At 40.2% G+C, this 24240-nt stretch overlaps 1 protein-coding gene across 37 annotated transcripts in view; it reads right to left on the bottom strand.

Moving 5' to 3' along the window:
* Nucleotides 1–24240, bottom strand: part of ANK2 (ankyrin 2) — a 395080-nt gene that overhangs the window by 180347 nt on the left and 190493 nt on the right. For 2 of the 37 annotated variants that reach the window (XM_080373645.1, XM_080373647.1), the window contains exon 1: nt 16722–22285. The exons of 33 other annotated variants lie outside the window; for them this stretch is intronic. In XM_080373645.1, coding sequence (XP_080229771.1) covers nt 16722–16844 — 123 coding nt within the window. In that variant the 5' untranslated portion in view covers nt 16845–22285. Of the gene's footprint in view, nt 1–16721; nt 22296–24240 lie in introns of those variants that run through there. 2 more of the 37 variants (XM_080373622.1, XM_080373644.1) reach the window with 2 other exon arrangements.

Here is a 24240-nt window from a genome sequence, read left to right on the forward strand (position 1 = left end):
ACTTTGCATTCTTATGAGAAATAAACACGTAAGAAAGGGGCAATCAAATAAATAATAGCTTTGTAGTTCAGGCATTAGCAAATTCAGGTAAATATGGATTCAGGACAATGCCTCTCATTAAAAAAAAAAAAAAAAAAAAATCAAACAACAACAAAAAGACCCCACCCAACCTGCTAAAAGCCAACTTCACAAAGTTCTGAACTAATAAAGAAGAGGAATTAACAGGTGCTCTGCAATTCAGTCATAGCACCTAGTAGATGGGATTCACACAAAAAGAGCCCTTATGGCGCAACAAACCCCCAAATGTAAGTTGCATTGCAAACATGAGTTACCCCCTTCTTTGCCTAATATCTCTAGAGATCCTAATATCTGACAACAAGTAGTCGTCAAGCTTGCTTGGAAGCCATAAGCTATTTAAGGGAACACGCAGCTGCTTCTTCCTAAAAGGATCCAGACAAGAACTGGATTCTCTCAAAACCCAATAGTCCAATTTAAGGAAAAGAGCAATTATAACAGAACTAAAAATTAGATGCTAGTAAACTCTATCAATATCAATTGAAATGAACTAAGAATACAAAAAAACCAGTGAGATTTACTGCCAGCAAGAAAAAGAAAAATATGCTGAAGGACTTTTCACAAAGCCTGTGTTTCTCTTTCAAAATTAAAATCTCCTATGGCAAGGAAACTGCTAGTAGTGTTTTAAATTCTATGTTACGTTATAACTATAATATTTGATCATTACCAAATAAATGGAGTTACTCAATTATCCTATATACCCTACAGTGCCCCCAAGAATCAGAGAAACCCTTAGCAATGACCACTTCGCCTCCCACTCCCAATAAAGCCCCATGACTCCAGCATGCAAGGGGACAGAGTCAGGGTAGGCAGCATAACTCAAAACAAGCAGTGGGGAGTCACGTCCCCCATGACCTCCAGCACTCTTCCATTTTGAAGCACCTTTTCACATCTGTATTACTTCTTTCCAGCCCCGTTCTGTCACTGTTACACCTCATTTATTTGGACTTGATGGCCAAACACCAAAATTTGGCCCAGAGGCAATTACAAGATGGAAAATAGCTCGCAAGCCTCCACAAACCACTCCCTTCTCCAACACCTTCTCTCAACACTGGATTTCCAGCTTTTCCCTCTGACAGCATAACACCACATGGGGGACACACATAAAATTTCAATTACGTGGAATGGAAAATTAATATGTTTCCATAAAGGTAAGTGCAGTTGTTATTAGACAGGGTCAGAAAGAGATTCCAGTTCACCCAGAGCTGACTCTCGGTGTGCCTCCTTTCAGAGAGCAGCACTTCTTCACCCAACCAGCCCAAGCAGGGAAGTCCTATCAACTTTTTATTTAAATGCTTATCAACAGGAAAAAATATTGTTAAACTGGTCCTTAGCCTGTACTATATTGGGGAAGGGCGGGGGAAGAAGGGGGAAGTTGGCTTTGTGCTTTGTAATGTTCCCTGCTACCTGAGGTTACAATAGATTTTAAAAAAAAAAAAAAAAAAAAAAAAAAAAGAAAAAAAGAGAGAGAGAAAAGGAACCAAGATTCCCAACTCACTCAGAGCAACTCCCTATTTTGTGGAATACAGCACTAAACTTTCCTATGAGACTTGTGCCTTCAAGAACTCAACCCAGATAATCTTTCAGAGCAAAAGCAAAGTATATTTGAGATATAAATAACTACAAATCAGTAATACAATTATTTTTATCAACACTGATAAAGTGAAACAGCAGATGCAACATTTCTATGAAATTTGACATGTCCTTGTTTGCCAGATTTCTGGTGAAGTGGCTACTTTTCTAATCAAAATGTCTCATAGAAGTTAATAACAATATTTATAAACATTCAAACATAATCATAATACTTGCCTTAGTATTATTAATTGTATCACAAAAAAGAATAAGTACAATTATTTCCTTTTTGCGTACACAGAAGGCAAAGCTCAGCCTCAGGTCATGAAGAAGGTCACTGACAAAGCCCCACATCCCAGGTATCCATCAGATGGACTACAATTCCCACTTGAATTTGCATTTTATGTTCAGAATGAGTAAAAATAACAGGAAAAAAGAATATTTCATATGGCAAGCTAAACAACAACCAGATCCCCCCAGATAAGTAAAAGTACACATACTATGCAATGATACTCTAAAACAAAGTAATTTTGTATAATAAAATACTCGAAGAGGCAAACATTTCCCAGGCAAAATGAACATTAAGTGAAAGACCTCAGATCCTACATGTGAGTTCTGAAAAGTCCTACTGCATTCAAAGTGACGAAATTCTTTATTGCTGCAAAGATGACTCATTTATGGGAGGATATCAACACCGCATACATGGGAAGCAGCTGTCTGATTAAATGAATATTTGGCTATTCTTATCCATTCTTTATAAGCCTCCTCCTGCACCCACTGAGGTCAACCCGATCTTTGCCTTTGGATTGCAGTAGGATCAGTTTATCCCTAGCCGAGCGGTCTTCTCTCAGTCACTGCTCCAACTCCCTCTAAAGGGAGCACTCCAACGGCACTAAAGGACTGTCAAGAACAAAAATCAAAGAAGGAAAGCCCCACAGCAGCTCTCTACAACCCACAGACTCATCGATCAACGGTCAGGCATGCTCAGTCTTTCTGGAAGCAGCAAGGCCACCAACATCTCTGTCTGCATGGGAATGTTCCCAATACATACTTTTTTCTTCCCCTCGCCTCACATTATACACGTAGTATTTCTAAAAGCACATTTTAAATCAGAAAATTTTTCCCCTTTTTCTTAAGGTCCCTCCATAAACTGTATAGCACAAAATGAATTCACATATTCATCACAGAGAAAAGCATGTTAGTTTTAGCACAGCATGAGGAAAATAATCCATTTTCTAATGCAGAATATTTTATGTAGAAGAATAGAAGAAAATACAAGGAAGCAAAGGTGTAAAAAAAATTAAAAATTGAAAGTATGTTAGCCTGCCATTAAACAGTCAATTCTTAAGTATTTGGGGGTGTTTTTTTCTTGGACCTGGAGTGAAAATGTTGCAACTAGAAGACCAAAACTCCCCCTCCCTGACTCTGAAAAGAAAAAGGCTGCGGCTGCAATTTTGCAGGACTATGCCATTGCTTTGGAGTATGAGGACCATATTTCAACTTTTGTAATGATGAATGCTTAGTAACTTTTTCCAAATCTCTGCAAAGTAAAGATTTTGTTCTACATAGTAGGAATTCTGTTAGTGTAAGGGCTAAACACCACCCTGACCTACATATTTAACCTTATACTATTGGGATAGAAGCTTGTGCACAATTCCTTAATTGCTTTTTTGAAATTACTCAGATGCTTTCCCAACATTCCTCAGCTGCACGCTTCAACAATTCCCTGGGTCCTTTGAATATTCACCTACATTAAAAAGGGAATAAAGGTATTATTTAAAAATTAATATTTTTATATATTAATATAGCTCTTCTGTGTGTTCACTGCAGGATTGTTTCTGTAAAATGTTCCATGTGTCGAACAAAAACTAGCTACACATAGCAAAACTTTGACTCTTCCTCCTGCTTCACCAGTGACCACCACCTGATGCTGCATTATCTTTACACAGTGAAAACATACCTATTTTTAACACTTTCACAAATACCCTAGGTAGAGCCACAGATGCCCTAAAGCAGTATTTAGGAAATGAAGATCTTGGTTGATCTCTGACCCTATTTCTCACTGACAATAGGGGTCTCTCACCCCCACAAAGCCCTATGGGGTTTAACTACTAGCAAGCTTCTGTATTAATAATCTCAAGGAATTCAAATATATAGGAGACTATATAACAACTTAAGAAGCTGTAACAGTTTAAATAGCCTCAGCACACACTAAAATGAACTAAAACGTGTATCACATTTATCTCCCTGTATAAAGTATGACTGTGACAGGAGCTCGTATAAGAAGCCTCTTGCCATTGTAGGCACTGCAGCACTCTCAGTTGCATATATGCTATTATGAAGTAACAGAAGACTATAAGCTAAAATAGGCAGCAAACTGTATTGCAGATAGCCCTTTCTGAACTGCTTAATAGAGTTATCCAGGCAAACTTAAAGGAGCATTGATTGGGAGGATCTCAACTACTGGAAATCACTTTCAAAAGTAAAACAAGAGAAGAATATTTAGAATTTATGTTCAGATGGGTTAGAAAAGCGCTAGCGCCTTTGCAAGGCTGAAGCGAGCATGCTCGCTCTTCAAAAGGCATTACATGGATGGCATACAAACACCTCGAGTTCCCAGTGTTGGGAAAAACTGACCTCATTTTATCCCTCTGTCTTTGCGAATTTCTCTCCAATTTAATTAGTGATTTTCAAGCTCTTTCTGCTCCTCTAATAATTTTATTTGTTATCTTTAGATTGTTATTAAATTCAGAAATAGCTTTAGAACACCAGCACTCTCCTCATGCCAACAACACGGTGAGTTGAACAGGCCAGGTCACAGGACACAAGACTTACCTAAACAGCATTTTGATCCTCAAGGTATATTTGTTTAACATTGTTTTCCACCAAAATCTCTCTTCCTACCACAAAGCTGTATTATAGAAATTGAACAAATGTTCACAGATTACATTTGAAAATATAAAGCACCAAGATGGTTATGTAATATGAGGTGAATTATCTCCTATTTGAAATATTCTGGAAAAAACCCTATATCTCTTGAAATCATTCACAAATCTTTCCGGGATTTTAATGAGTTAAGGTTATACTCTATATTGTTATAAAACCAAGTGTTCTTTTATAACCTTTAATGACAGTTCCCTATCTCTAAATTATCCTTGTCCATCTCAAAAACCTTTTCCAGAAGGAGAATAGTTCCTCTCAAGCATTCTGTTTTCGTAACATCAGGTTTGCACATTGAAGTGGGTTTGTCCAGCTACATTACAAAAGGACCAAATACTTTTCCCTATATTTCAGGCTTCTGGACTGTTACTACAACTATACAGAGACCACAAAATAATGATGGATTATTGCTCGGAATAAAGGAATATATACTGCTAAATCCACCCAGATGATTTACAAAATGGCTAAACTGAGATAAACAGAGAAGTGACATTTAATTAGCCTTTTCTACTTCCTACATATCCACAAGCTGACGCAGTACCTTGGTTCCTCCTAAGCTGCCCTTACAGAATTTCCTTTCGTTCCACCATCTTGATGAAGTCACCAAGCACTGCTAAGAGCAAACATGTGCTAAGGTTTACATCACAGCACTGTACCAACAGTTAAAAACAGATGCTGCAGGGACAAATCCTCTGCGTAACTCCAAGCGTCACAGGAGCCTCCAGCCCTGCATCAGCAGTACTGGCACCTTACCTCTGCCAATAATTGTGTCCTATCTGCACTCCTGTAACTGCGTTTTCATCAGCAATGCCACACCGCAGGCACGGCGGGGATAACCACATACTAAACCAAACTACTGAAGTGCTAGGCTTCCCTAGAAATACGGGGAAGATGGCCAAGCACGTACTTCCTTAAGCCTGGGACGACTCATGCTGCAATGCAGAGCTAGCTCTGTGCACAGCTATGAATTATTTCTGATTTCACTTGTTTGGGAAACCTTTTTCAAGGCCTCATCATTCACCAGGTTAGTTCCACGCAGCAGCCAGTTCTACTTCAGGTGAAGCAGCTCTATTAAAGTACGTATTGCTAGTGTCTGTATCTGAGGAAAGAGATATTAGTAAATAAATTATTACCAAAGAAGTGACTGAGTGGCTTATCTACCTTTCAGACAATGCTGCAGGCTTTGTGTTGTCCTTGCGATAATCAAATAAAAGGAAACAAAATACGACCTGAGGAATTTTTTATCATTCTAAAAATAACCCTGATGCAGTGGTCATTGGCTGGAGTTGCCATTTGCCCAAGGCAGTTAGGCTGAGCAGCACAGACAGTGTGGGTGTGGTGGCAGTGGGTGGAGGTGCCTTCTGCACAGAAAACACTGCAACACTATTTAGAATATAGCACGTATTTGATCTGGTTGCTATGGAGTCTCCATGCATTTCTCTTCAGAAAAATTTTGCTGCTATACATCAGCTGCTACAGCCACTGACCTGGCAAAAGAACTTCTTTTTTTATTTTTTAAATCTAATTCACTTTTTTTGTTTCTAGCAAATGCCATTTTGCAAAATGATTCCATAATCATTAGAGCCAAGCCTGCTTTGCACGCAGCGGTGTAGCACGTCAATTCAAATCTCACGTCAGCGTTTTAAATTTTACTGAATTCCTCCTGCAAAGTCATGCCACTCTACCAAAATACTTTCAAAATGTATCTATCTATACATAATTTTTTTCCATGAGCAACATTAAAAAAAAAAATCAGCACCATTTGGAAAGCAACTGTTTTTTTCTTTTGCCGTTACACAGTTTTGTGGTTTGGTTTCGGGGTTTTTTTTAATTTGGTGCAAGAATGTAAGTTTTATAATGAGACAGACCATCCATCTTATTTCAATAACCTCTTCCAACAGCAACTAAATGGAGCTAATATTACATCTGTGGAAACCCTGTGCAAAGGCTAAAACAGAGATAACTTATACTGTTGCCTGACTTAACTAAGTGGAATTGAGTCTACCTGGCCTGGAAACGTGGGCCACAGCAACGATTCCCATCCCCCAGGCAGCTTTGGTGTCCATTACCACATTCATTAGCAAAAATGGAAAATACTCACTGAGCATAACCATTCTCTGTTAACTGACTGGGGCCTGAAGTCCTGCTTTTTGGTAAATCTTAGTTACTGTCTCCTATCGCTACAGCAGTGACAGTATTACCAACATGGTGCATTTAATTTCTTTCCTCTATGCTGCATTGATGCCTTTAAACAAAAAATAACAAAGGAAGCAGGGGGAGTAAGAAGGCACAAGGTCCAGCCACTCCTGACTAAATCATGGCCTGAGCAGCGAAGCACGAACTGGCTTTTATCTGCTCAGGCCTCCTGTTGCGTTGTCAGCTTCACTAGTTCTGAGTAGTGATCCGTCTCTTGTTAGCCATCCTGACATAGCATAAGCCAGGAATAGTAAATAATTAAAAACAAGCTTAAATTATTAAACCTAAAACAGCCTAGAAAGGTTTGTAATTATAGTTCTATCGGCTGAAATAATTTTCCACCAGCCTGGGGAAATAAGAGCTACATCCATTCTGGGTGAACACTGGCCTTAACGCTGGCTTTATTTTACATGCAGAAATAAAGAGAATGCAGATCTAAACAATCAGGGAAAAAGAAATCCACACCCTTCCTCAGGCAATGTACAATAATAGCATCACATTAGTATTTTCTAAATATGAAACACTTCAAGTTTTTTATGACCTGATCCAACCATCTCTTTTGCAGTCACGATGGACTTCGGCATGGGCGCATACAAACAAGAGGACTTGGTAAATCTAGTGTTACTTCCCTTCCCCACTCTCTTCCTGTTCTTTCTTATTCTCTCTTCATCAGAAAGGGAACAGAGTCTGCAATACAATCCCCACCAGCTACGGTGGGAATTTTGCTAGGGAATGAGAAGCTGACCTTAAAGAGAAGAGCTCCCAAGTGTGTACTCTGAAACCTACTCAGGCTCAGTTCCCTAAAACTGTCTCTTTTCCAAAGCCCTAACCAGCTAATAAACTAAAAAATAATACTATATTTTGAAGTGGTTAACATGCTAAATTCTTCATTAGCATCAACAAATAGATGGTAATTAATGACTTTTTTTTTAATTGCAGCCTTTATTTGCAGTCACTTGTAAAAGGGCAACTAGTAATTAATCTGTATTGATCTGCATGTGGAAGGTCTTAGTGTAGGAATGAGTTTTAACATGGTTTTGAAGGAATCCCTGAAAAACTATCAGAAAAAAACCCACTAAATCTATTTACAATATGTGGAACTTTTATAAATAATTAGAGAGAAAGCCCTTGAACACTGCCAACATATTAGCACCTTGTACAGTGCCAACTCTGTGAACCATCTGAAATTCATTTAATTATATTTGTCAGATTTCAGTAATTTGTATTATACACTCTAATACTATATATAATTGTGTAAGTGTGAAATACCTACTCCTGCTTGCACCTGGACAACTCCACAGATTGGCAAGGAAAAAAAAAAAAAGTTGATTTTAGCCATCTAAGGCTAAAGTATTACCAACAGGTTACTAACAGGAGCGTTCATCAAGATATCATTAAGTATAGGAGAGCAGTACTTGCGAACTGCTTATCTTCCCTAAAGAAGCAGTTTCCAGTCACAAAAAGAATCTTGCCAGACATTCAAACAAAACTACCCAGTGCCACAGTGACTGCACAAAAGGAAGTGCTTGGAATCAATGCAGAGAACAGGATTTATTTTTTAAAAAAGGTCAAGTACCACCTACATTCTCAAAGAGTAGCACAAAAGATATTTTGTGAGCATAGTCAAGTCAATCAAGTATGGTGATGTGTTTTACTATCAACTGTAGCATTTTGCTAAAATTCTGAGGAAGAAACGAGGGAAAAAGGGATGGTTGGATCAGGTCATAAAACGTTTGTATACAGTTGATAACAAGCTCACAAAAGTAAAAAAAAAAAAATTCTTAAAAATAGCTTCAGGAACCTACACACCATTTTGTTAGGGCAAGAACAGATCCTACTAGGAACAAAGGTTTTTCATCACACCTGAAAAATGCTACAGGACTGATGTTGCTGACCTACAACTGACAACTCTCTCTGACATCTAGGGATCTTTTTCTAAAGAAAGTCAAGTTCAGGCCTCTACTTTGGAATGTGTTCTATATCTTGACTGGAAATAAGTATGGAAAAATATTTAAAAGGGAAAGTTTTCTGTTACATTGGTCAACAAAACCCTTAATTACTGATAGCAGATCTATGCTTGGTTTAGTTATATTCTTCACGGTATCTTTAGCATGACACTGTATGACTAATGATCACTTCCTAAATTTGTATTTTCTTATTTGAATATGACCAGGACTTGGAGGAATGCCTGCCAGTCAACCCATTAACCTCCAATTTACAAAATAACTCACTTATAAGGCATTAGCACTGAAGCAGTTTTAAAACTGCTTTAAAGTCATCATATAGGAGTTAAATACCAGCCAGCATCCCAAACCATATATTGAATGTGTCAGTCCATCTTCACTATGCTGACAAAACAGGAAGAAATTCAAAGAGACGCTTGACCAAGAAATACATATTTATAAAAAGACATTTTTTTAAATTCCGAAGCAATACTAACGTGTGTGTTTGCAAAGAAAAGGCTGAAAAACAATTCCTATCATGGGGCAGATGCAGCCCATGATGCTTCCCGCACCCCTGATCCCCAGAAACACACTCCAGTTGGGCTGTGGGACTTTGCTGCAGAAGGCACTGTCTCAGGGAAAGAACTACTGCCTGACTGGCAATAATCCTACTATACTGCTTACGGACATACTCACTGTTTGCACACTCTGGATGCACTATATGTTGGCAAATATATACACCAGGGCATGGCTCCAAATCACGCCATTAAAGTACGATCTCTCAATGCTCATATGCCACTGTTACTTCAGGTGCCAAACTTTCCCCAGGAGTTCAATGGAAAAGCCTGAGGGACTAAACTACAGAAGCCAGATTCCCAAAAGCTTGACATTTCACAGTTTAACATCTGACATCTACATTACTATTTCAGCTCTTGACCTCCATTTGTAAAGAAAATGTTTAAGGGGAGATTTTAATTGCTTACTAATTGTAATTCTTGCAATTATAGTCATTCTTTCAGTGGTGCAGAAAATGTCGTCAATTTAAAGGACATCACAAGATATTTTTTAGAAGGTAAAACTAAACAAAAAGCCACAAAAGTTTATCGGGGACAATTTCGTTTCATGTGTAAAGGTTCTTTCAATTTTTTTAATCACTCATGGTTTCCACTAAGTAGGATTCACACTTGTTAAATTTGTAAAGACCAGGATAGGTGGAGTCACTGCAATGGCCTTTCTCCTCTCTCTCAGTTGCTCTTTTTAAAGTTCAACAAAAGTTCTTTTTACTTAAACAAATGGAGTGAAAGATGAAAACTTAGCCATTTTGGACACTTTCATAACTTCATGGAAAGAATCCCATTATGAGTCAATCCAACCAAAAAAATCAAAGTGTACACCATTAAATTGGATTGCATCAAGCAAACTTTACAATGCAAAAGGACTGAGCATGCCAGTGACACATTTTCCTCCTCCTGTGTACAGTATCTAACACAATGGAGCTGTGAGCCTCATGGTTTATCCCCACCAGGGGAGGGAAGGTGGGAGAAAGAAGTGCAGAGAGATGTGCCTGTATTTGTATCGCTCTGTCTTCCCATGGCTAGATGAGAACTGTAGCCCCACCTACCAAGAAGTGGTGCACAAGCTACCAACCAAGTAGCAGCTCTGGAGACCCTAGTAAGTTGGACATTCCCCAACAAAGCGTTCCTCCTGCCCCATCTTCTTTTGAGGGAAATAACAGGGAAAACTATCACACCCTTTGTGAAAGGATTATAATATATCTCAATTTCCTTCATCTTCTCCATGCCTCCTGGCACAAGTAGCAGGGAGTGAGGGAGGATCTGAGGTTCAGACCACTCCTGTGCCCAGCACACCAATTAGCCAGAGGGAACAGCAACCAGCGGGTGCAACACGCGCTGAATGAGCCCTAGACTCAAGCCCAAGCATGCTTCTTTGCACTAAATATGCAAGAAGCAATTACCACCACTGCTTTTATTTCATGATAGCTATCTACTAACCTACCCCACAATCCTGTCTATTCCACTATTCCAGGTATGGATTAATTTAATTTAAAGCTGTGAAGAGGCATATTTACTCAAGATACCAGAAACATACCTAGGTAAACGATCTGTGTTAATACTGTCCACGTTATGATTTATTGAGACCAAATAAATCTTGCCTTTCAAATATTACCAAGGAATTAAATTTAAAAAACAGATATAAATCATGGTATGGTTAGACAACAATATAAAGGTAAGCAAATCTAAAATTGTAGTGGAGATTGTACCTTTCCCATCAGAAGTAAGGGAACTGGAGATCATCACTCTCTACAACCACACCTGGCTTGCCTCATTTCAGCATATCATGTATTTGTTCCCAGTTTAATTATAGCAAGCAGCGTGAAAATCTCAAAGAAGAGTAGAGAAATAATGACACTTGGCACTACAGTAACATCCTCTATCTGCAGAAAGGTGAACAGAGCTTAATGAGCCATCGTTTTCGAGCCCCCCTTGGTTTATCTCATGTAGATTGAAACCACAATGAACTTGTAGCTAACTTGCCTGAGGAAGACACACTGAACAGGACATGCATGTTAAGTGCAGTGAGAGTGCCTGCACAGCTGAGTATTTGCTAGCTTCAGCAGTGTTGCAGTCACATGCATATCATCCCTCAAACAGGACACCTAGAAACCGAAGCAGCAAATACCAATCTATTAGGAAATGCAATGTCATCAAAAGAAGCTCCATTTTACAAGGAAGTAAACAGCAGGGTATTCTTTTCATGCCAAGAAATATCTACATAATGAAAACAGAAGTTAGAGATACAGGAGGTAAACACTCAAAGGGCATCAGGAATAGGCACCACCTACGCAAACACTCAATTACGAAACACCAAAAAGATTATTTTTCATGGCTGAAGAGGCATTTGAAACATCTAGAAATTCCAGTGAATCACAAAGCTGTTTGCCAAGGCAACAAACACAACATTGAACAGATAAGACTTACTCAGTGTGAAAGAAAAAATCAGTAGGTTAAAGCTGCAATAAACCTTGAAAGCTTCAAGTACAGAGAGGTTAAACAGTGAGACTTTCTCTTCCTTAGCCCAGTACAAACCCTACACTGATCCTGTGGCACATTCACCAGATGAGATACTGTTTGGCATCCATGAACCAAAGTAAGAGTAACCAAGAGTGAAAACTACACCTCCATATGAGTTCCTCCTTGGGATACCTTCTTCTGGCATGCCCAAGCACTCATTAATTCCTCCACGTTCTTCCTTCCTCACTGAGGCTCTGGCCCTTTCAAAAGGGATAAACTTTGTGGCTACCAGCCTCAGCTCAGAGCCCAGATGACAAACACCTGCTTTTGCTGAAGCAGAATTCTGCTTGAATTTCAAATGGGCTTTTCCACCCAGTTCTGAGACAAATACAATGTAATTTTCTACGTTAATTTTGTAATGTGAGATTCCTTTCTGATACTCAGTTTGTGAAAACGGAGATGGGAATGGGGAATAAAGGTCTGCTGTTGAAGGAAAACAAAGAAAACTCAGTCCTTGTCTTCTGCAGCTATGCAATGGAAGCCATTTACTGAACATTGACTCTTCCCCATACGCACCTGAATTCTGCTGACAGCAGCATTTCTCCCTCCACCCTTGTCTTTCTGCAGGTATCACCTAGCAGCAGCAGCTCTGTGCGAGCTTTGACAGTGCTTGACAAGTGAAGGACAAAATTCACTGAGATGCAACCGTTTCCCAATCTCTTTTGGTGAGCAGTGGTGAATATTCCAGATGCTGTAGGACATTCTATGCTAAAGGATGCTGAACTGATGAGACTTGCCTTTAAAAAAGGTATACAAGTTTAAAAAACTTTTTAAAAACTTTATTTAAATACTAAAGAAACATCCACTTACTGCTACTAGAGCCCAGAGGTCAAACTCTGTCCTCATTGCTGATGGTAAAAGGGTAAGAGTTATCATCTTACCATATTTGTACATTTAAAAATCAAGTTTTATTTGGCAGCAAAATCAATTTTTAATAACAGCTTTTTTGGTTTGGATTTTTATTTTTTTGTGGCTTTTCAAAAAACTTTTAAACACTTGTCACATACAAAGACAGGAAGCTATGTCTGCTTTCAAAAGTATTTCAGACAGGCAAAAGCAAGTGTATCTTACACACTGCCAGGGGCTAGGAAGCTGGGTTCCAAAGCTGTAATTCCAGCTTTGCTGCTGACTCAGTGAGTGACCATCATGTAATCACACCGTTTCCCTTTCCTCACTCTGCAAAAGACGAGCCATATTCAGCTATCTGAAGAGAGACTGAGAGCAAGCGGAGCTGGCCCTTACATACCCTGAATTTAGGTATCATGGAATTAGCCATGCCTAAATTTCAACAAAATCTATCTATTTTAAGCTGCTCACCTCCTGTATTAGTCCCTGGCTTTCAGTGCTCTTGATACATTCAGGTAGTCATGCAAATATTCAGACGGTTGGGGGGGGGGGGGGGGGGACACGACACGGTATTTACATATACCTATTTGCATCAGTATGTGTGTCTCAGCATTGCAAGAAAAGACTGCATGCAAAAAAGTGAGTATTTCCCATTTGAATGCAAGATGAGCAGAGCTGACTCTTGTCAACTGGTTTTGAAAAAAATGAGTCAAGTCAGCCTCAGAAAGAATGCGGCAGAGGGTCTTGGAATTTGTCTTCAGTCTGCAAACACCTTTTTCCAATTTTTGGGTGTGGAATAATTCTGCTAATCTTTAAAGAACTACACATGTCTAAGGACTGCAAAGCCATCATCTGAGCAAGAACACTGCTGCTGCTGGCCCTTTTCCCAGCTCTGTTAATGGCCAGGGAGTTGTTATTGTCCAGAGCTATGTCAAATAACAGACACTATGACATTTAAGAACATTCTGGTTCTACCCAAGAAGCACAGAAGCTACAGCCATGGTTTGTAACACTGCTATCAAGACAGATGATGATCACACTGCAAAATATCATTAAGCAAAACACTTGAGAGAAGAGGCAAAGCCACAAAGATCCCACACCCTGCTGCATCCCTGGAAGCTAGGAGAAGCACAGGACAGTACCAACAGATGCCCAGCGTGCTGGCAGAGTGGAAGAGCTAAAGTCGCAGCCCTTCATTATCCTCTTTTGCATAATCAGGATGTTCCAGGGTCAAAGAAAAAGTTTCCATCCCAAGGCCAAATCAGCACTTCACACAAACAACAACGTATCTGTATATGGCATATATCCAAATGAGGTTTTGAAAAGACAGTTCACAATACTGTACATTACCGTATTTCCCTTCTCACTATCATTCCTACCAACAAAATGGATCTCTATTGTACTGAAAATTTAGTCACTGCAATGCAATAGCTTTTAAATAAATCACAACACTGGGACTATATTCCCCATATGTAGAAAGAGTTCAAGTGCTGGGAGCAATCACAAAATATTAATTTACATTTTTTCTCTCATGGGCCCGCACACAGAATTTGTTTGTAGCCTTCATTTCCCAAGGAAGTCAATGAAAACTGAGGGCTCTGCACCTACTAGGAGACAGTCATGTTTCGCAGCAGAACAATTTATTTTTCTTCAGCAATTTAAGTGACATATATATAAATATCTTACAGGTACATACACCTCACTTAAACCGATGAATAAATACAAATGTTCCATTATATATAACGTATGTTATCTATTTTGTGTATATTGTGTATATGAGTGTGCATGTATACATATTGACATATCTAATCTGCTCTGCACTGTGCATTCTACACAATACGAGCACGTATACATACAAACAGAAACAAACTCATGCTTGTGTTGCTGTACGCCTCGTGCAGAGGGTGTGTGAGGGAAGATGCCCAGCCTTAACCCAGGCCCGTACTCTCTGAAGGCAAGTTGAGGGTGCAGCCCAGCACTTGTTTATGTAACAGCAAGGTACAGCTGCAGCAAAAGGGAGACAGGAGCAAGGGCCGTCGCTGAATGTTAAAAAGGAAGAAATGCAAACAATATTAAGATATTCTGCATATTTTCTAAGCAAAGACTACTGGGGTTCCGTGTATCTGAAAATCTGATTAGGATCCTGCATCACCATACATTGTTATAACACAAATGCAGCCTGAGCCTGTATACTTGCAGTCAGGGATATGCAGCACCCTGGGGAAAAAAGATAGCAGACGGGGCAGTATTAATTCTATCCAGCTTTAATTAAAGTACTAGAATACACATTTGAATCGAAGACATTGATGAAACAGGATATGTGAAAATCAGGAAAAACAACACATGTTGTGATGAAGTAACTGAGATGGGTGCTGGGCAAACATGAAGAAAAGACCCTCCCAAGCAAGGACACCCACAGATTAAATAATTTTTTTTAAAAGGCTGTTTTGCAGAGAATTTCATAATCAAAAATGTAATCACAAAAACTACCTTATGCTGCAGTGTCCCATTTAGGGGATTAGGATAGTAATCACAATCTGCCCCAAGCAGCTCTGTCCCAGCATCCAAGCCCTGCACACATTAGAAATTACATTCTTGTTTTGATAAAGAGAATTCTAATGCAACTTAATGAACTCATGCAAAGCAAGCCTTTTAAAAGTCAGGGAGATCGTATGCAGAGGTCCCAGAGGTATCAAACAGCCTTGGTAATTTTATTTAAGTCAGGCAGTTCAGAATATGAAAATCTGTAAGACTGAATGTAGGATGAATTCAAAATTTCCCAGGTATGCCAAGGGAGCAGATGGCTTCTGAATCCTTGAGATTTGCCAAAAGGATCTGTGAATGTGAATGATACATTGCTGGATTTTGTTCTTTTTTACAGAGAGATCTGTGTTTACGTGCAGTGTAGCAGAAAAGAAAAAAAAAGGACAGGTTGTGTCTCTTGATATTATCCCTTCCAGAAGAAATGGATAAAGAATGGATCAAAACATGGTGTCAGTGAATGAGTTAATGCATGCCACAACCTAGAGATACCAGAGTGGGGGGAACAGAAATGGCAACGAGGCATTAACATGGGCACTCCCAATGTAATATAGTCCTAACCTTAACAAAACCTTAATATAGTCCTAACCTTAACAAAAGCTTCAGGTTTTTTAATATTTTTTCCACTGTTTTATATTATTTGTGTCCTTGGAAACTATCATCAGGCAAATAAATAATCTCTATTGATTATTTATATATTTTTTTGTTATTTTTTCAAGGCAATCGGAGATGTCATTCCCCATTTCTACCACAGAAGGAAAATAACAGTAAATTATAGATTAGGAGAAACCTCCCCAAAATCTGAAACATCTAAATAGATATGCCTTAACAGAATCAAAGACTGCCACCAGCAACAGATGTAAAACCCCAGCAGATTGCAGACTTGGGTTTCAGGCCCCAGCTGGAAAAATACACCTGCAGTATGCAGTGTAAATAGACTGAATCACGGCTGCTAATCCAGGAGCGGTTACTGACACCGAACTGCATAACGACTCTGCTGTTACGCCTAGCACCACGACAGGTCTTACCCACAGCATTTAGCTTTGCTGGTGATGTGGGAATTGGGACTAAAAGTAGGAAATGGGGGGGAAATGCTGTCTTGAAGTACAGAAATGCACCTTCACGCTGCAAAGCATAAACACAGCCACCTCCCTCCCTGACTTCTTCAGATGAGCCGAAGGCATGGAATACCTGGCTCCTGCACCATGACATGCATCTCTGGTCCTTTTGGGGATGAAGGGAAGGCGATGATACTGGTGTGCCAATGGCCAGCTTTATTTGCATGTTCCCTGCATGGCTGTGGACTGCCATGACTGGTAGCACTTTAATCTCACTGCAGCTAGGCGAAGTCCACAGCGGGGCTCAGAGGAGATGGGAAGGGATGCAAAAGGGAAATATGATATGAAAGGTTAGGAAAATGATGGCAATGGATCACCTGGGAAGTGCTGCGGGCAGGGAGGAGGAGGGAGGGAAGGGACAAAGGACAAGGGGTCTGTTTTTCCCTTTCCCCTCATACCTTGCGTTTCCGATCTGCCCTAGAGATTTTCCGTTGCCTTTTCCTCTCCTTCTCAAGGTTTCTCTCCCTTTCTTCGAGTTCAGACTCTCGAACTTTTTTAATGGAAGCAGCTGCATGAGCCATTTTGAAGAGGAAAACACCAGCTCCAAGGAAGCCGTTTCCAGCACACGCAGCTATCCAGGTGATTTATTTTTTCTGCAAGGGCATTGGCTGCAAGCCAGAACTTCACAGTGTAATCCACTCTTCCTCCTCCAGCACCCCAGAAAAGGTCACAGATCCACTCCAGCCTCTGCAGCACCCATAACTCAGAAGCATGAGCCACGTCCACACACGCAGTGTGCGAAAGTGCTCACAGCCACACACACAAAATCAGAGAGCAGCTGGCAAATATCTGCTTGCAGGTTGCAGGCTGTGACTGCGAGTGAAGACAAGCTTCAGACTTAGCTAAGGAGTTAAAAAAAAAAAAAAAAGGAAAATGAAAAAGAAAATTTGGCCTTTAAACACACATCAAATTGGAAAGGTCTTTTGGGATTCCTCTAGATAGGCTGCGTCTTCTGACTGGGAGGAAGGCTCCACTTCAGCATCACCACCAGCTGGGGGAGGGGGCAGCTCCCTTCAGCTTCTCACATCGCCTTTACGCAGGGTGAGAAGAAAATGGTGCAGTCTGACTTGCTGCTGCTGCTGCGACTCTGTGCTGGAGCTCAGCAGAGGCTTCTCCTCCTCACAATCTTCCTTTACTGCTGAGTCGGTCGCTAGGAAGGCAGGAGCAGAAGCTGCCAGGCTCTGAGAGACCAGCCTCAGCCTGCTCACCTGCAGGCAGCATGGAGAGCCGCCTGGAAACCGTTTGCAATAGTCAAGTCCTCATTGTGCCTTTATGCAGCCACGTGAGGCTGCATCAGGAGAGCTGCATTAAGCAGCGAACCAAACGCGGCAAGGAGGGGGATGCTGCTCGGGGAAGCACGCAGCGTAATCTGGGCTCAGCCTGCCCCGCTCAGCTCAACTTCACAGAGGTAAAAATAATACTGCCGAGTGTGCTGCTCATTATTATTCAATGCTAAAAACTGTTTTCAGACACTTCCTAAGACAACTTACGAAGAAGCCCTGTGTTGAAGATGGAGAATGATTATAGATGTAGACCAACAGAGACATGTTGTTAATTAGACTCCCCCTTGTCATCTTCCCCCCAGATATCATTTGGGTTTGGGACATTAATTTATAGCATTAATATCAGAGACAGATGGGTCTGTCATTCCCTCGTTGCTTATCCCTCTGCTAAAACCAGTATATCAAAGCTCTGCTCCTGCCTCCCTGGGTAACTGTTATCACTATTAGCGTCAAGCATTTATTCATCAAAATAGGACACAGATAGATAAAAAGAGCCTTTGCATTAGTTCCTGGCAGGCAGCGGAGCACATCTGAACTCCCACCAACACCACTGATCCAGCCTCTTCCAGACAGGTCCTGAGGGAGAGGACTGCAACATGCCGATGCAGCACAGATGTCTGCATCCCTGGCTTAGCCACCCTAGGGGAGCTAGGGATATGGGACCTCACTGATGGCAGCACTAAAAACACCGAACCAAAGCAACAATTCTCTTAGCCAGGTTTCCCTCTGCAATATATTCCTTGGTTTCAGACTGAATTTGACTGAATGGCCACTAAACCTGAGCACCATGAATTTCACTCTAACACAGCACCACCAAGTCAGTAACAGACGTCCTGTGAGCTCTTCATGTGACAACAGCTCATAGACCGGGCCAAATCCCAAACTTGTGTTATTTTTGTACCCACAGAACATGGTTGTTTTCAGCTCGCATAGACCAAGACCATTTATTATTACCAGGGAACTAATCATTCTTGATGGTGTGTGTTTTTACTATAAGGTTGCACTTTGAGAATTTCAAAAATTCCAAATTTTCACAGATTCCTTGTATATGGAAACTAGGAAGCACTATAAAGGCAACTTTAAAACAGGCATCTGGTTTGTGTTTGAGCCAGCAATCTGTGCATTCGATCAAAAATGTAAGATGACATCAGAAGAAGTAGGGTACAGAGTGCCAGCCAACCTTTTTTCCGGTTCCTCTCTACATACAGGCTGGTTTTCTCACAGTTGTTCCCATTTGTGAGAAACTAGGCTACACAAAACTAATGGCTGAAACACAAACAGTAGCTGCAGCAACAGCCACCAGCAAAGTGAGAGCAGTGGAGGCAGCCACTGGGATAAAATAAAGGAGAAAATGGAATTCTTTAACAGGCCTGTAGCTTACCCTTGCCTTCTTGCCATTGTATGAACCTCACAGGTATCACCACTTGTAAACCAGCACTTAAACAGCTGGTAATCTAGAACTTTACCTTCCTGATACAGTGGGAAAGCATGCATCTTCCCAACCTTTCCATGGGATCTTAGGCAAGAAATTTGAAAATAAGACCAAATCACAGGCCACCACACTTAAAAATCCTGGTCTTAGGATTTCTTAAATCACAGTTCAAAGTTTCCTCAAGCCACTGAATACTTCAATCCTGATACGCAGTGCACAGACAAGGTTTGTTACACAGGAGGGTTTATAGGAATTATGATTATTAAACAATACATCATCTTTTGATGATTAATATGTGCAGGCTCATCAGCTCAGTCTCAAATAATTATTCTTTCAGAAAACTCACTTAAAAGTTGAAAAAGGACTTGATGTACTTTGTAACCCATGCTACGTGAGAGGAAAAACATCAGACACTTGAATTGAACAACTGGTGCCAAGTACGACAAAATGAAACAGCAAATATTCTTTAGGAGGTCACTGGCAAAGAACTTCAGATCATGTCTATGAGTTCACTATTATGTCTCCTAAACATTTTGCCCCTAACCTCAAGGAGACATAAAAATATTTTGGGGGGGAAGTAACTTTCAATAGATTATTTTAGAAAGAACATATCCAGTCTGGGGAAAAGAACATGAAGTATGTATCACTACTTGACACAGCTAATGTCCCTGCAGGAAAGAAGTGTTCTGTTTTAAGACAGAAAGATTTTTCCTAACGGAAGTAGAAAATGGCTTGTCATTGCCCTGTGTATACAGATCTTAACAAAAAGAAATCGTTCTGCGGACATCAATCTGAAGATTAAATTTTCAAGATCTGTTCAGTAAAAATGGAAACTGAGCAATTTTCCCCTAAACACAGAAAACGTATTGTGAAGCTGCTACATAAGAAAAACAGAATATACAGTGATGCTACCACAAACGGTACGTAGGAGGGGAGTGGGAGCGTGGGCAGATGCACAATAACATAGAAAGAACACAGTACCAGAAAAAGGGTGGCTTTTCTCTAAAAAGCATTTGTCATCATTAGCTCTGAATGTAGAAATATATAAGTCATGAGATTCAACAAATTCCCATTTGGGATAATAAAGTTTATAAGACTTGAACCCATACAAAGTCTTGCGTGATTTGTGAATAGGCTGCGAGCAACTAACCTCACTATGAGGTCCACAGGTGTGTGGCTGCATTATTAGGGTTACAGCTCCCTTCTGCCTGATTTACAAACCAGCATAAAGCATTAACTTCCTGACCTGATCTAATTCCAGTCTCCAGGCTTTGTTGTTTTAACCTGATCCACCAGCTGAGACAAAAGGCTACTGCACTGCAGTGCTTTACTAGCCACAGCTATATTCAGCACTTGGTTTTAACTGCCAGCTTTCAGGTGGAGAGACATGATTTGCTGAGCAAATCAGCATTTTCTGTCTATAGAAACCTACCAGACGAAAATCAACAGTAATTGAGTACAAGAGGAGAGGATGTAAACAAGTGATTATCTTCCTTGAAGCATATCCACTAACAGGGGTCCATCTCATAAAGATGAGGTTCTCTCCACATAAATCATGTGGGCAGCACAAAAACCAAGTTAAAACCAAGCTGAGAAATAATGCCAAAAAGCGTGACTGAAATCTATTCCCATCATTTACCAAAAAAGGGAGGCAGTGATGGGGTGGGAAAAGCCTTTCATGCCTCAGAGCCAGGATGGAGACTGTTCTTTCCAGTTCTAAGCTGCTAGCACATTCAGAAAATAGGCTGGAAATCAAAATTCAAACAGCTAAAAATGGGAAAGGGCTGTCCCAGTCAATAGTTTGGTAGCGATGAAAGCTGGGCAATTCGACCTTTTGTTTAGAGTTGTGGAGGACCCTTCTGAACAAGGCAGACCGCAATTCTGCAGGGGACCTGCGTTCCCTCTGCAGTGATGCACTGCCTAATTTGTGCACAATATCTAACAAGTACATCTAGGTGTTATTTTGCAACCATACAACAACTGTCTCTGTCCTTACAAGTTGTGCAGAGATTTAAACTCCCCCTCCTTGCTGAAAGGCAGGACACGTTAGACCAGGCTTGTTGATGTGCATGCACAGCCTTAGTGGCCTAGAAACCCGAGAACACAGACTCAAAGATTTAGCTCACCTCTACCCAGAAGCACAGACGTCGACCTGTCTCTCTGCTGTCATTCTCATGAGGTTAAATGTCAGAGGTAGACATCCTTGTCCCTCTGGTCAGGAAACTCTTCCTGAACACCTCCTCGTGAGGGATAAGGATGGAAACGATGGAATATTTTTGATAGGGACCAAAATATTTGGTGTTCCAGAGCAGTGTAACAATGTACTTAATTCAACTATTTAAAGCAATTTCGATGGCTTGTACATATTAACATATTCAGCCACTTTAATATCTACAGAATTACACATTCCGAGGAAAAAAAAAGGCAAAATAATTCTTGTGGAAAGTAAAAGCACATAGCTAACTATGGAAGTATATGCTACATTTATAAATTGCCTCCTGTCTCACTGACTGTTTAATCCACACCCTTATAAATAAGTTATACAGGTAGCAATTGCCCTAATTCTGAAGGTACACTAACCCTGGAAGTGTGTTAGCAATCACATGTCCACGCTATATAGGTCTCACTTTATATTTTCCTGAAAGAAAAAATATTAAGGTTAAAAAAAGGCTCTACACTCTCTCAATCTCATGTTACTGAATACGTGAAGACAATGTGTTCCAGAAAGCTCTAGGCTGGAAATTAGTGTCACTGAACTGGTACTAAAAAAATAATATATAAAGTTACATTCTGGCTTGCTTTTTTTTTTTTTTTTTTGTACCTTGATTACTTCTATTTTATTAATTGAAAAGCGACAATACAAAACAAGAAATGAAAAACAGCAAGTTATGGCACATATATTAATAGACATAAATCAGACCAGTCTCAATGTCTTTCCCTTCTTTTCTGTTACACCACCTGGGTACAATTGACAGCACTGACACATTTAGTGGTCAGTACAAAAAGCACATTACAGATGACACAGGCATATTTGCAATACCATACCCTCCCTTGCACAGCGGGTTGCTGTCTTAAAGGTGTTCAGTTTAACACTGCCAAAAGTCAAATGTAATTAATAATTACACCAGAAAAAAAAAAAAAAAAGAGATACTGCTTAGCTACCCTCATCTTGAAAAAGCGACTGAAAATACTCATCTACTCTTAGCAAATTATTTCTTCCTCTATCACAGATGAAAAAAACTGAGATCGTATGGTTACATTTGCTCCTAAGAACGTAATCAGAAAAAAACTGAGATCGTATGGTTACATTTGCTCCTAAGAACGTAATCACTGTGGGATGAGAGTCTTCTGTCCCCAGCAGTGGCCAAAAATAAGATACCTAGCAAGGGGTAGAAGAGAGAAAACAGATGATATATTCAAGTACTCTCCTGGCTTCTGGTCATTTCAGACTGACGGGCATCTGTGCTAGACATTTCAGTTTATATGGTCATCCTCACAGGCTGTTTTCCATGAACTTATTCAGTCTCTTTCTGAACCTTTCCAAGTTTCCAGCATCCATGGCATATTAAGGCAGAGTTCTGCAGTTAACTACACATTCAAAGTACTATTGTCACCGTAAGCACTAAGAGATCAGCAAAGGCAAGATAAAATACGTGTCATTCTCAAATCACAAAAGTCCTTGCAGTCATCCTTTATTACTGTCCAAGCTGTGCCATGACAAAGCAATGCTTTGCACACACCACCAACTTTCTGAACACCAAAAATAGGATTTAGAAAAACCCTTCAGAGCCTGATGTCTCCGGTTTAAATAAATACACCAGTCTTGAGGTAAAGACATTCCAGCTGTACCAAAGTTAGCAATTCAAGAAGCATATTTTTTTTATCAGAATCCTAAGTAAACTAGATAGACACTTCTGGCAAGAGTGCCCATTTTGCAGTATTCTGATGACAGCTAAGTTGCATTAATTCTAAATATTGTTCCACTTATTTTAGTTTTCATATGGATTGAAAATATTGATGTTGCATTCTATTTTAACCAAGTCAAACAGGGCTTCACCCAATAGCTCACTAAGGGCAACAGCAGACATTTTGTTGATTTTAATGGACTTTGGATCATGACCATAATCATTTAATTCAACACTACATCGTGCCTCCTCATCTTCCTTCCTGCCCTATCTTCTTTCATCTTTGAATATTGTGTTCAGTTTTGATCTTGTGAGGAAAGAAGCTGCTATTAATACAAAGAAGGAGCTGAGGAATCAATTCTGAAGGTGTTGCAGATCTGCCATGTCCAAGTCCCAAAACCCACACTGTGTTCCTCAGGCTCCCTCCTGACACTCACTAGTGACTGCACTTACATCTGCTGGACCCGCTGCAAAGAGATCAGCCACTGGCCCATGCAGGGCCCCCTCTCCTGCAGGGGCAGCTTGCCAATCTAGTCTCTGCTCTGCTGACACCACAAGTGAGGCCACCCACAGCCAAAAACAGGGCAGCTTGTTGGGGTCTGCATCATCCTGCTTGCTCCCCAGCTACCACCTAGTGTCATGGACAAGTGGTCCAACACCCTGAGAGAACGCTCCTGTCCCTAATCCCATGAGGTGGGTACCTGCCTCGTCACTGTGAGCAGATGTAGGCTTTCTAGCTGGAAGACAAGAAAGCTGAAGGGAGCAGCTAAGACTTGAGAGCTTTTGATTTTTATGATAAAAATAAGTGGTTTAATTTTTTTTTGCTTGAATGTCTTCCCATATAGTGATCTGGCCTGTTCTCAGAAGGATTTTTTCCATCTTTTTTTCTGAGCATTTTCATTATAGCCAGATACTGCTGAATTACATTAGTTCTGAAAGACAGGGCATATTTTAAGCTCAATTACCTGAAAAAAAAGTCACAGAAAGCAAGTTGTATGCTGAAAGGTGCTTGCATATAGTTCACTTGTGTCCCTGATGGATCAATCCTACCACTTGTGATTAAAAAGTCCTATTACTTGTTTTCCCAGAAACCAGGGGAGTCTTTCCAATGAGCTGTCTGAAAAGCCAAGTGGAGGGCTCTTGATTCTAACCCCACTAACTTAGCTGATGTAATATTATCCTGTTACAATAATGTGGCTGGACTACAGTGTTTTATGTAATATAACAAATTTAACAAGAACATTTGTTGATCTGGAAACAGAATTCCATTATCTCAAAGCTAATCACTTTGGGGTGC

This window comes from Falco punctatus (genome assembly GCF_963210335.1).
Source record: "Falco punctatus genome assembly, chromosome: 1".
NCBI lineage: Eukaryota > Metazoa > Chordata > Aves > Falconiformes > Falconidae > Falco > Falco punctatus.